Below are 13,586 nucleotides of genomic sequence, written 5' to 3'. Positions count from 1 at the left end.
AAACCAACAGAAGTGCTATTTCTTTACAGGAGGAGTAAGTCAGAGGAGCTGGAGCTGGGCAAAGAGTCACTCTGCCTCTCTTCCCACGTTTTGCTGCTTGTGGTCCCCCCCCCCCCCCCCTTTTTCCCCCCCCCTCTTCTTTTTCTCCTTTCTTTTCCAAAATAATGGGGGTTGGGAGGAGGCTTCTGAGCAAAGCCACCTGCGCAGTGAAGCATACATGGGCAGCCTTGAGGGAAAAGTGAGACAGACCATGCCACAATACACCACAGGGTGGATTTGAGACTCAAATGAATAAGTAACCCAGGATCGTGTTCTTATCTTGCATCTTTTTTTTTCCTTCAGCATCCAGTTATTAATTTTGGCTGTCATCAAACATCGCCTGGGCCTCTGCTAAAACACCATCTGGATCAGCTAGTTCAATCTAAATAAAAAGAACACAAATCAATTATGCAGTGTAATTGAAGAAGCTTAAGGTTTTATAGATCTTGATTACTCAAGCAGTAACAGAATCTCCCATGTATCAGGACTTTAGTTTATATTGCAGCCTTTCAATTACTGTTTTAGAAACATTGATGCACTTTCCTAATTTTATCAGTGTGTTGAACATCACTTCATCTCCTTGAAATAGCTCTGCGTGGAGCAGACTGATTCTCCTTTAACAAAACACATTCTTGGACAAAACTGGCTTTGATTTGTAGCCTGTTGGGTCTCGCATATAGTTTTGAAAGGTAATTGCAGTCACCCAAGTGAGCATCAAAGGTCACATGAAAGCAGGAGTCTGGAGTCATGTAACCTGCATGCAACTGGATGCAGATTCTTGAGAGGGAAGGACCAAAGCCCTGCCAGGATTTGGTCAGCTCACTCTGACCTGCTTTATGTCCTGATGCTTTCTGGGAGGTTCGTGAGTGTGGTGTTCTTCTGGGCAGAAGACGTCCAGTCTTTTTCTTATTTATTTTGTTACGCTTTCTGGAGCCCTGGCTTCAATAATGATGACGGCAGATAATCGCAAGTCCACCATGTTGTGTCTTTCCCTGTCTCTGCAGTTATGTTCAAATTCTGCCTTGATGCAACCCTGTCATCTGCATACTGGATTCCTTCAAAGCTTGTGACAATCGCTCTGTAGTTTTCATCCATTTTCTGTTCTGTGCATCCCCACCCTTTGTTCCTTCTACCTGCTAATGGAGGCGCACAGTGATGCTTCTCCCATGCAGAAGCTCAGATCCTCGCTGTCGGCCTCTTGCCAGGCAAAAGCTGACCGTTTAGTCCATCTCTGGTTTTGGCAGTTTCTAACGCTTACCTGTCATCTACTTTTTTCTAACAGCTGCTTGCGACAGTAATTTGACAAAAGGTTTATGAAAATCTGAAGTAAATTTTTCTCCTTTTACCTCTTACTGCCTTCATATTCTGAGATCAATAAATCTCTTCTGATGGAAAGCGCAGTAACCGCAGTGAAAGTTGATGCTTTCTTGTTGCTCATAGAGCGGAAGAAAATTGGGTCATAACTTGGTCTTCAGGGAGTTAAATAAACAGCCAGGCTTGAACATCCTGCCTGAGTGAAATGGCAATTCATCCCAGGCTGTTGGGCTGGGTTGTTGAGGAGGCTGTTCTCGGGTGACCTCTGACAAACCTTGTAAGGTAAATATTTTTAGCTACAGAAGTACTGCTCCTTTCACTCTTTTTGCAAAATCGAGATTGTTTTTCCCTGGTGAGTATTTGGTGTTTATTATTCTGCACTGTTGCGGGTGTGCCTAGTACTTACAGGATTAACTGTCTCGTTAAAAATGCTTGTGCTCCAAGGACCCTTGCTATAGAAACCAGATTTGAAAAAATAAGGGAAGCAAAGATGTAACAGCTGTGAGCTTTGGTAGCTGTGTGTGCCCGGTATCATTTGCAACAACCTTGTCCCTGGAGCAGAGGAGGAAGGTAGGCAGCTTTACCTGCCACGGGGCCGTGCTGTTCCCTGCATTACTAGAATGAAGCAGTCTGCTGTGGTTATCCAGTGTGGTTCTGTTCGACTCTAAGCAAAGAGGAGCTTCCCGCCCCATGTCCTGTAGTAACTGTCCCTTGGAAATGCGATGCCTTTGTATTTCACATGTGTGGCACGCAGACCACAGGGGTTCAAGCTGAGGCTCTTTTGGCCAGCTGTGTCACTTGGAGCCACGTCTGTTTCCTACTGATTCCAGTGCCCTGTCCTCCTCCGAGGGCACGGAGCGGGGACAGGCTCTCCCGGCCTCTGGCTCCTGCACTAAAGTGATGTGCAAGGACACAGCAGCTGCCAGGCTGATGGCCTGGGCTGTCCACATGCCCAGTCGTGCATCTCGCCAAGTCTTTGGGAGGGGGACAGGGACTGGCTCTTCCTCTGCAGCCTGTGTCCATCAGGAGGGAAAAGGGGAACAGAGCACGTCAGCTCTCAGACACCCATCTGCCTGCCTTGGGGAAGCTACACGCACCGCTCTGCCTGCAGGGCTGCTGGACACGGACGAGACCCTGACGTGGGGTGCTCGGCTAAAGGAAATAGCTGATATTAGCGCTGCAGCTGCTTGGGTTTCGGTAAGGTCCCGTCAGCTTTAGCAGTTTGGCTTGGCAAAATCATTTGGTTTTGACGCAAATCCCGCTATTGTCTCTGCCTCTATTGTCCCCGTTTCCTTTGTGCTGCTTCAGGTCTCTAAGCAGTTTTGGTGCATGAGAACTGCATTTTTTCAGATGTGGGTGATTAGGAGGCTCCAGCGGTGGCTGGACGGGCCATTTGTCCCTATGGGGCTGTTTAGGACACTGCTGGCCAAAAGACTGAGCACACACCCTGTGAGCTGGAAACCCCATGGGGGTAATCACTTGAAGAGTGAAATGCTACCTGGAGAGCTGCCCCACGTGCTGATGAATGCAAACATCACTAGCAAACCCGAAATCTCCAAGCAATTACCTTTGGGATTGGATACTGAGGAGGGGCAGGAGCTTCATCTCTGCCAAAGTCAATCAGAATTCCACATTTTGGTATATCCGCTGCCCAGATACCTTCAAACAACTGTCCCTTATCCAAGTAGAAAAATTTCCCTGGGCCATGCTTCTTTCCATCTTTCCAACCTCCTTCGTACCGATTTTCATTTGCTGCAATTAAATACATGAGCAGACCATGCAATTAGGACCATTTCATTAAGGGGCTACAAATGACACAGCAAACTGACAAGAGGAAATCATCTGTTTCGCTCCCCTTAGTAATTTTGAGGGGGATGCGGCACGGTATGTTGCTTTCATGGTGCTCCATTTGCTGTGCCACGAGAGGGAGAAAAGGCTGCGGAAGAAGCCCACGCTTGCCCACTTGGAACAAGAACTGCATTCACCTGCTTTGTTCTTCTCCCGGTGATACTCATTTTTTGCTGATATGTGGAGCAAGTGAGCTCAGGGTAAGACTAGTCGCTGAGTCACTCTTCACAACATGAAAAATTATAGAACAGAAGTTTCTGATTTGTCACTGGAACAAATCATGCAGAGGTTTACTTGTCTGGGCAAGGAACAGCAGCACTATCTGATTGTTGTCCAGTCAAAATAATCTTGATTTCCAATAATACTTGTAGTTATGTTTTTCCTCAATGAATTACAGAGCAAGAATTGCTGTGAGTGTCTGAACTGTTCAGGCAATCAGTTACAGACTGTTTTTCCAGCTGTACTGCATCTCTTGGCGTTTTTCTGCAAGTTGAGAGAGGTTTTTTTTGGTCTGTGCTGCTCTCCAGGAATCCATCCATCCATCACCGACAGGGAAAGCAGAGCTTCAAGGGGAAGAGAGTAGCCTCATCCAGGGACACTGGTTGAGAAGGGGCATCATACCCATGGTGATGTCGGGGCTGGGATACATCCAGGCCACCCTGCTCTCACTAGGAGAGTCCTCTGCTGTCCACTTTTCCCACATACAGTGTTTCTAAGCCAAAAACCACAGGGATTTCTGACCAAGTTACTTAGTGGAAATATCTTTGGGTCTCAGCCAAACTCTGCCATTCTTCATGGCAAGAGATGGCCAAAATACCAGGGCACCCAGCATGGTGCCGCAGAGGTAGCTGGGGATTGCCAGAATGCCGTAAGGTAAGAGGGAAAAACCAAAAATGCTTCTGGGGAACGTGGCTGCCAGGCTATTCAGGCATGGTCTGGTTTACAGGTTGGAGCCATGGCAGTGGTTATCTTCAGCTTGCATCTGGTGGTGTGCTTATCTGCAATACCGACCTGCCCTGCCCACTGGTGGGAGCAACTTGGCTTCTGTTCTCCAGCCACTGACAACTCAGAAACCACCGAAATCACAGACCTGGCTGTGATGGAGGGGCCATCGAATGCACTGGCTGCACCATGGCACCCAGCTGCTCCCATCCGCTCTCCTCCCAGAGCATCTTGGAGGCTGTGTTGCTCAGAGACAAGATCTCCTCTGCGGACGTGCAATGCTCTGGTTTAAAAGCTGTCCGGCAATGGGCTGCAGCAGAAGCAGCAAATGATCACGGTGCTCCCAGCCAAGCTCGCCCTCACTGGGCACACTGCCACTACAAGCAATTTAATCTTGAGCTGCAGCTCATCGTGACCTCCACTGAAGAACTCCTTTTCTTTCACCATCGCAAAGCTGCCGGCACGTGGGCACACTTCCAGCGGCTGAACTGAATACATCAAGCTTGTGGGTACGAAAGAATTGCTCTGGCTAATTTTAACCAAAAGGAATCCAGCTCGCCGTCGGTTGCAGGCTATGCTGGAGGCAACTGGGCTCTGAAATGGTGCATCAGCCATGGCTCAGCCCCGAGGGGCCGTCAGTTTATGATGCTGAGGGTGACTTTGATGGGAGCGAAGCAGATCAGTGGAAGGAGTTACCCCTGGAAGCGGGTGCTGATTTCATCCAGATGAACCACTGGTCAAAAGTGACTTTACAGTCAGCAGAGAGAGTGCAGTTGTGCATGTGATGTTGCAGTGAAGGTCATGCTCATTCCTCCTAGCTGCTTTGCTTAGCTAATTACTAGCCTTGAGATCACTTTCAAGCAAAAAAATAGAATAGATGAGTAATAATATGGAGATAATGTTTCTTCAAACATTCCTGGAATGCAGTGCCTTGTACTGCAAAGGATTGGGATTCTTCGCTTTGGGGAAAAATGTGTTAAACTCCAAGCAAAATAAGGGGGGGAAAAAATTCCAAATTTCTATTTTTATTCTGAGATTGCCCCCAACATTCCCAATCCATGATGTGCTCGGTGTTATTTCTGGGAAGGGATTGTGTACTAATGAAACCCCTGTGTTCACTCAACGTGAGCCAGTGTCGGAAGTAAGAGAGGGGATGGAGTGAACTCAAAAAGAAAACGTCTCTCTTTTTTTTTTCTGTGCTGGAAAGTGGACTCCTCTTTGGTATGCAGCAGTTAGAAAGTACGTCTGGCAAAGTGCCTGGCTTGAAAAGAGAGATTTGCTCTTCTCTGACCCAACAGTATATTATCTCTAACCCTAACCATCCCAGTCATTTAAATGTAAATCACAGCAAAAATAAGCTCTCATGCGTGTGGGCTTGAGCAGCGCAATGCTGGCCCTTGCACAGCCTGTGCTGCCTCCAGCCCCAAACCAGGAGGGGAAGGACGACACAGGGGAGCAGCCACAACCCTGACGCAAGGCTGCAGCAGGAGATGCGACGTAGCATCCAGAAATCTGGTCAGCAGAGGCATCTGGAGAGCAGCGCGACACCAAATACCTTGAAGGGGGCAGGCAGACACATTGGGTGAGGGTGGCCGGTACTTACGCAGCCGCAGCATGCCCTGCCCGCCAGGCCGGTCCGCCAGCCACTGCCCCTCATAGATGGATCCATCTGAGTAGTACATCCGTCCCCAGCCGCTCCGCAGCCCACCGCTCCACTCGCCCTCGTAGCGCTCCCCGCCTGGGTAAAACGTCGCCCCGTAGCCCTGGAGGGCAGCACAGAGATGGCTGGTTAGGAGCCTCTGTATTGAAAGGGGTCAGTGTTCAGTTTTGGGATATTACTTCCTTGATACACTACCCCTTTGCTTAGTACTTTTACACATGGCTGCTGGGGGCCCAGCTCAGTGGCCGTTCTTGTGTCAAAGGAAACAAGAGGTGATAGTATGGGATTTTTTTTGGGCCAATGATTTTATTCTCACCACAAAATCTCAGGTTTGTATCTCAGTGTGTTATCATTGGCAGGATTGCTGCTAATGTTTAGCTAAAAGTGGGTTTTACTAGTATATAAACCTGCCTGTGGATATGCAGCATAAAAGAGACCTGTCTCTCTACACGGGGATTTTATGCTTTTCAACCCTGACGATGCTTCCTACAGCCCAGTGAGTCCCAGGCTGGGCAACTCCTTCCCTTGCCCCTGGGCAGACCAAAGGTCTCTAAGTGACGCTAACCATGGAAACGGTTTTGCCTTCTCCTCCATCCATACCCCCAAAGAGGTAATGCCCTAAACAGCTCCTTGCCTTGCTTCCTTCCTCCTTCACAAGAAACTAAAGGCAGCCCTGAAGGCTACCTGCGGTGAGACTGGCAGGTGCAGGCAGCGATGCCATGCGTGCCTCCCTGCAGCCGGGTGCCGGGCCAGGCTCCCGGGGCAGCGGCGTCACACTGGCAGGGCAGGCGAGCTCTAACGTTGAGCAGTCTCCGCTCTTTGCTTTCTCTCCTCAGGCTCGATGCCACTGGCAGGTTTGGTTGGTGAACTTCTGAATTAAGACCACTGGGTGTGTGCAAGCCAGGGACCCCAGGAGGTGTTTGTCTTACGTGTTTGTTTTCCATTAAGAGAAATCCAGAGGTACCCCCTATACCAGGGAGTGATACCAGTAAGAAATATTTACATATTACTAATGAGTTTTCCCATAGGAATAAAGTGTTAATTTATCTCTGAACAAAAAATAAAATCAGTTCTGGAAAGAACTGATTTTTCTGAGCATTAATTTTAGTAAACTGCATGGATGTAAAAGGGGGGCTTCTGTAGAAGAAAAAAAACCCCTAGTAATATTTGGATGTCATAAATCTTTCACCAAAGCTCAATCATGCAAAATATATCCTCAAAGAACGGGAGGGGAAGCTCCCTCCAAGAGACTGGAGCCATAGAGCTGCACACCAATTAGAAGCATAAGAGGCTATTAATTTAATTTAAGAGCAGACACAAAGGCGAACACAAGGTTTCCATTGGCAGATCAGAAAATGTTCCTACAAGGATTTTGCACATAAGATTGCAGTCATTTTTACCAGATGACTTCCTCATTATGTTCCCTTTAGAAAAAACAGTGATTTATGCGACAGGCTTAATTTCCAAGAGAACTCATGTTATTTGTCTAATATGCTGTAAAACTCCCAGAAGAAGGTATATTTTCCTGCAGTGCTTACAATACAGGTTCCTCTGACTGCTTCAAGGATGAGAGGAATGAAAGGGACGGGTGGGGAGGATTAAGACACGGGATACGAAACCTCTTGCCCTGCTTGGCTGAGCTGCAGGTGAGTCCGAGCAGCGATCGCTGCTCTGCGGAGCTGGTCAGGGCTGTAGCCCGGTCACCAGCGGATGGGTAGGATGGATCCATCTCCAGTGGTGAGACGGTGGGCAACGGGGCGCTCCCAGCCATTCTTGGCTTTTTATGAATGATGGATTTTACTCTTGAAGCTTCCTGGGCTTTCTGCAAGTTCAGACTAAGATTTAAAGAGAGCCCAAGCCTGGAGGAAGGTTTGTTCCTTTAGCTTCTGCCCGGAGCCATGCTGCTGCTTCCCTATTGCCAGCTGTGGGACATGGTGCAGCTCCTGCAGCATCTGATGTGGAGAAGTGAGTGACCCCAGGAACAGTGAGGTTGGGTAGGGCAGGGAGAGAGGGCTTAAATACCAGAGCTTTTGCTCCTGCTTTCATTTTCTTGTTCCACATATTCATTTTCCCAAACCCTTCAATTCAGCCTCAGTATTTGAAAAATCAGTATTTTAAGTGATCTTTTTGCACATGTGCACCCAACTCTTCCCCACATTTTGGCGAACACTGCCTTGTTGCCAGCAGGTGCAGGAAATCTCACTTACACATTTTTGGTCATTTTTCCACCAGCCTGTATACACCTTCTTGTATTCCTTGGTTATGGGGTCCGGAATGCTGTATGAGCCGTAACCATCCCGCTTCCCAAACTTCCAGTCACCACTATAAATAGCTCCGGTGCATTTCCATACCTGGGTGCCTTTACCTGTTTAACAAAGGAGAGGAATGACAGGGAAACCATCGTGGTTGTTAGGAGAAGGGATTACGGGGCTGCCTTCCTACAGCTCCATCCCAGGCAAGGCGGCACTCCCTGCACCAGGGCAGGTTTATGTCTGGGATTCAGTTTAGCTTCCAGAGTCGGACGCATTGTTAATCTTGATCAGGGGCCTTTGCTGAACTTACTTAAATCTTTCCAAACCTTGGTTTACTGCTTGTAAACAAGCCTGTCCTACTCTGGCTGCTCAGGGCTCAGTCAGGCTCTCCTTCTCCTGCTCTGTCTCCTTCCCCTGCTCTGTCTCCTGCAGCACCCACCACGACTAAAGGATAAATTAATATTCCTGAAGCCAAGTCAGGAGCTGAGAGAGGTCCAGGGACTGTGCAGCCAGGGCACATCCCTGTGGGTGGAGCTGACTGCAGTTTGCTGTGTTTGCAGAGGATTTTTAAACATCTATTATCTAGATATTTTGAGTAATTGCCCCTGAGTGCATGCAAAAGCTCTTCAAGGTACCTATTAGAAATATTTCTGAGTACATTTTTGCATGACAAATATCAAAGACATATATATATATAGTCATACATGAATGAATGGTCTTCCAGGAGCATATACAACCGTTGACTGCTCCCTGCTCGTAGGAACTTTTGTGAAGACATCTAAATTGGTACTTTTTCTCAAAATGATCTATCTTACCATGTTTCAAGTTGTCCAGCCATTCTCCGGTATACTGATCCCCGTTTACAGCGTAGACCGTGTGTCTTAATCCACATTTCTGTGCTTTCCCGTCCCATTCATGCCAGAGAGGCTCTGTAGCCCTGGGGTATTTTACAATGGGCATATTGTTCGTGGCTGGAGAGGAAAACCAACGATTGTCAGCAATAAATTAGAGAGAAATTACAGGGCAGGTACAGGCAGAACAGTCTATTTGTGAGCTATGTTTTAATATGCACCCGAGTCGGTAATTGATGTCTGGCTTTGGCGGGGTAAAATAGAGATATAACAAACAGAAGGTATCTAAAAATACGGAAGTACAAACCAGCACTATCTGAAAATAGGCTTGCAGCATAGCCTGGCCTGTTAGGAATTGTTAAATAAGTCTCAGCAGGTCGGGTCTGTGGAGGGCATCAGTCTCTGCGCCTGCCAGAGGTCTTGGGGAGCACAGGGAAAGGCAGCCCCTTCTCCGTACAGCTGAAACCCTGCTGGGCTCCTTCCCATGGCCACTCCACTGCCTGCTCTGCGCGAGGCGGGAGCAGTTGTTTAAACAAATTAGAAAATTAGAAATTTGTTTGCTAGGAAATATCTCAGGACACTGGAAAACATTCATAAGATGGAGCAGGTCAGAGAGTTGGCCTGTGTCCCTGGGGTGCACCAGGGGCTGGGACACTTCACGCGTCCAGCAGTAACATAGCTCAGGCTCCTTTGCTGCTAAAAGTATCAGTCCTGAAGGTGTCTTGTTAAAAGGGGCTGAAACCACAATGTTTCTATCTACCAGGAGGCTGTGGACTTGCCCAGGGCAGGACAAGCGCTTGTCAGTCAAGCAAGCTGCCAAGGAGGTGGCTTCCGAAGTGATGTGGGTTTTAAAGCATGAACAGCAGGCAGGGGATGACGGGCACAGTGGGAGGGTGATTCGGGTGTCAGAAGTCTGGAGGGAAAGGATCAGCATGAGGGAAGAGACAGGAGAAGAAGCTGGTTTGGCCCATCAATACAGAGAGGATGACAGCACAGTACGGTGCAGTGGCGATTTCTGGGCATTGCCAGTGGAACGGCTCGCTGTTCAGCGCAGTGGGAATGCTGGCATGGACTCGGAGGTGAGAGTGGTTTCCTATAAACCATAGATAAATGCCAAGAGGTGGCTGTAGAAACAAAAAGCAAGTTTCTATGAATGCCGTCAACATCCAGAGCTTGGCTGGAGCCCAGCGAGGTGGGATGCTCTCCGATTTTGTGTCCCGGGCTCCCCCTTCTGTCCTGATTCTCTGGACTGAGCCATATCTAGTGATTTTTCTGCATCTCTCCCTTCTCAGGCGTGAGCAGAGCTTCCATTCCTGCTGCGCCACAGGTGCTGGGGAGCCCGACATGGGGGAAGGCTGGGAGGAGAGGGGAAAGGAAGGTGCTTCAGGTCATTGCTAGGGAATAAAAGCTAGAAATTATATCTAAGAACATATAGTTAGTGTTCATCCTCAGTTCTCCACGTAGCTGTGGGAAATGGTCATTCAACAGCTATTTGGGGGATATCATTGCTAAAAAAAAGTATTTATGTGCCCATGATGAGCCTTCCTCCCCCAAACGCAGCTGTGTCGTGTAGTGCGTGTCCCTTGTGGCTCCTTACTGTGGGGCTGTGGCAGGTGCAGGCAGGGCTGGGGAGTGCAGGCAGGGCCAGGGGAGCAGAGGCAAGGCTGGGGGACCTGCCCAGGCACTGCATTGTGAGCTCGGACCCGGGGAGGGTCCTGCCAGTTCCTGCCAGGCTCTGGCAGCAGGAGAGGGGCTCGCTCCCCCTTCAGCTGTTGAACACAGGTACATCCTCCACCGACCTCAAGGAGAGGGGGGAAGGTGAAGACCACCATGTTGCCAAGCCTCGAAGCAGGTATTTTGGGGACGAGGCTGGCTGTGATGGCAGAGGAGGATGTGGCAGTGGTGGTCACCCCAGCTGGAGTCCCCTGCCCATGCCACCCACCTGGGAGAATCTTGCTTTCAGGACACTGAGGGCAGGATCTGTCCCTTGGTACGATGGAGTTGCAGCCCGCTGCAGATGATGGTTTTTCTGCAATGCAAACACAGGATACACCACAGCTGCCAAGTTCCTCCCTCGCCTTTGGGTGCCACAGCCCCTGGAGAGGGGGGGTCTTGCCAATATTTCCCAAGGGCTGGGGGATTGCAGGACAGAGAGCTGCACGTTGCTGGCTCACGTCTGTCCTCCCATCGCTGGGGGAGCAGAAGACCAGAGGTACAGCTATGTGCACCCACGCTGGCACTGGCCATGACCTCCGAGCAGCTCACGGCTGTAAAGAGAGGTCTCCTCACTAGTCCTGCCAGATGGGAGTGTCACCATCCCATCACCACATCTGACCACTTCTTTAGCTCAAAGCTTAGGATTTAAAAACCCCAGGGAGGATTCCCAGCTGTGGGGCAGCCCCAGTACCCCACCATCTGCTCACCGTGCTCTCCGAGGCACAGCCCGCATGGAGCACCCGGGGTAACGCAGGCTTCCTGGGAGCCACCTTTATTTGCTTCCAAATTTACGACAGTGATGACAGGTTTGCGTAAGTGTTAATGTAGTTGGTATTCGCCACCCTGGATGTTTTTAGCCACCTACTACAAGGGTGTGGGGAGGCTGGCAGCAAGGGGCAGGCGGTGCAGAGCTGCTCCGGCTGCAGCCTCCCAACAGCAGCTGCAGCTCTTGGCGCTGACGGCTAGAGGCTGCTGCTCCCATGCACCTCTGCCGCCGCTGCTGCGCTTGGGGATGAGGATCTCTCAGAGTCCCGCGTCCTCCTCCAGACGCTGCTCTGTGCTCTCACTTAGGAGCTTTGTCAGGTCTCTGGTAAAATGCAGCTTTAGTTTGCATGGCCCTACTGGAAGCCCAGTTTTTCCCCCTGTCCCTTCACAGGACTTCAGAGCAATGCAATATAGCTACACTATAATTATTTTCAGTCTTACATCTTAACTTAATGAAGAGCAAGGTGAAAAATAGACCTGGCTACAGAGAAGGGGCTGCTGGCTGTCCCTGGCAGCACCCTGCCTGCCACCGCACCACATCCCGTTGTGTGACCTCCATGCCAGCTCTGCCTGCACAGGAGCACCCTGCCTGACCGTCACCAGCCCCGAGGATGCCCTGGGTGAGTTCACCCCTTGCATTGACCCCCGCCCCATGGTGCTGCCCTATGCTGGGGTCCTTTTGCCAGCACCCTCTGGAGCAGCCGAGCCATCCCTGGTCCTTCCTTGCCCCCATGGCCGTGCCTCCGAGCAGGACACTCATGGCACCTTTTGCTGCTCTTCCCCAGCAAGACCAGGGTGCCAGAGCAGCAATGGGAGCGGACGATGGGGAAAGCCCACATGCTCGGTTTGCAAAGCACCCTTGAGTTTGGCCCACGCTCTCCTGCCACCCCCCACCTCGAGAGCCACCCCACGGACACCAACCTGCACTCGGTGCTGTGCTGTGCTCGGCTGGGTGCTGCCGCCGGCTGCATCGGCGGGGTCGTCATAGCAACTCTGCCAAACTCCTGCGCGAAGGGTCACGGGAGCGAAGCCGGGAGAGCTGCCGGAGAGCTGGAGGACCGAACGGTGAGTGGCTGCAGGCGGAGAGGGATGCTGGTGGGACACGGGCTCACCCTGCGTGCCCTGTGGGGAGCATGAAGGATGGAGCCAGAGCCGGGCTCCTCTGCGGAGCTGCCAAGCACACGCCGCTCTGTGGAGCTACATGTCTTTAAGGATTATCCAGCAGAATATTAAATGCTGATAAGGAACAAGTGCTTCAAGTCTGGTTGTTCTTTTTATACGCGCAGCAGCAGAAGGCTGGAAATGAAAGCATTGGTTACAATACTGATGGGTAACAAATCAGTCTTGCAAGTGTTGGAAGAAAAAGGAGAAACCCCCTGAAAATGCACGTCAGAGGTCTCAAAACAGAAACCTGAATAAACCTGACACTTCTCCGCTGTAATTCCCTCATCCATTGCATTTCTTCCACAGCCAGGGCGAGCAGGGATTGCCATTACAGCTTTGTGGGAGTCTGTAATAATCTTCCCTAGGGGGTACTTAACCGTGCACATTTCAATATAAAACCAAAGTTCTCGTATCACTCCCATGAGCCAAACACACATTTATTCTCATCCTTTCCCCACATTTTTTGTGCACAACACTGCAGGCTGGACGGTAAAAATTTTGAGGTAGGTGGAGAAGCTTGGGTTGGAACAAAGCACCCGCCTCTGCGGAGGTGAGATACAGCTCGGTCTTCCCTGTGGGTGTTCATCTGCCATCTTCAGTGTTTGTAGCATTGAAGGCTGCTTAAATGCTGTGTCCATGCTTGGGTAGGACAGAGGGTGTGTGTGAGGGGATGGTGACTACCGGGGTAATGTGCAATTTTCGACTGCAAGTGGGGATCTTTCAGGTTTGATGGTGTGTAACAGTGAGTAACAGGGAATATAGCAAATAGTGAAACTGGACGGTCACCCAGGACTGTCTCTGCTGCAGTCAGTATGGGCAGGGGAGGAAAACAACCCTCCTCCTTGGACTTACTCCAAGCATGGGTGTGACTGAAGGAGAATACTCCATTTCCCATGACACACGTGAGTGTCATGGAGCGGGAGGAGACGACACCACTCCCTGGGACATCAGTAGGAGAAAGAAAATGAGCTGGAGGGAGGGAAGAGGGAACCTCAGTGTTCTACAACTGAAACCGATCATTTTCGCAATGAAAGG

At 50.1% G+C, this 13,586-nt stretch overlaps 1 protein-coding gene across 1 annotated transcript; it reads right to left on the bottom strand.

The window, feature by feature from the left end:
- Positions 1–336: 336 nt before the first annotated feature.
- MORN3 (MORN repeat containing 3) lies at positions 337–10,905 on the bottom strand. The gene is made up of 6 exons (XM_075516166.1): positions 10,849–10,905; positions 8,871–9,026; positions 8,011–8,168; positions 5,747–5,906; positions 2,921–3,105; positions 337–421 (listed from the first exon to the last, which is right to left on the bottom strand). The coding sequence occupies exons 2-6, from the start codon at positions 9,013–9,015 to the stop codon at positions 353–355; spliced, it is 717 nt and encodes a 238-aa protein (XP_075372281.1). The 5' UTR covers positions 9,016–9,026; positions 10,849–10,905; the 3' UTR covers positions 337–352.
- Between the last annotated feature and the right edge of the window lie 2,681 nt (positions 10,906–13,586).

The sequence above is a fragment of the Mycteria americana genome, chromosome 13 (genome assembly GCF_035582795.1).
Source record: "Mycteria americana isolate JAX WOST 10 ecotype Jacksonville Zoo and Gardens chromosome 13, USCA_MyAme_1.0, whole genome shotgun sequence".
NCBI classification, from domain to species: domain Eukaryota; kingdom Metazoa; phylum Chordata; class Aves; order Ciconiiformes; family Ciconiidae; genus Mycteria; species Mycteria americana.
The sequence above is the reverse complement of the archived record's forward strand: the minus strand, read 5'-3'. Positions and strand labels throughout refer to the sequence as shown.

Coding starts and splice junctions, on each gene's coding strand:
- MORN3 (XM_075516166.1), bottom strand. CDS start 9,015: ATGCCCATTGTAAAATACCCCAGGGCTACAGAGCCTCTCTGGCATGAA. Junction 5,907..8,010: donor GGAAAAATGACCAAAAATGT/GTAAGTGAGATT, acceptor GCTGCCCTCCAG/GGCTACGGGGCGACGTTTTA. Junction 422..2,920: donor CTCAGTATCCAATCCCAAAG/GTAATTGCTTGG, acceptor CTTTTTATTTAG/ATTGAACTAGCTGATCCAGA.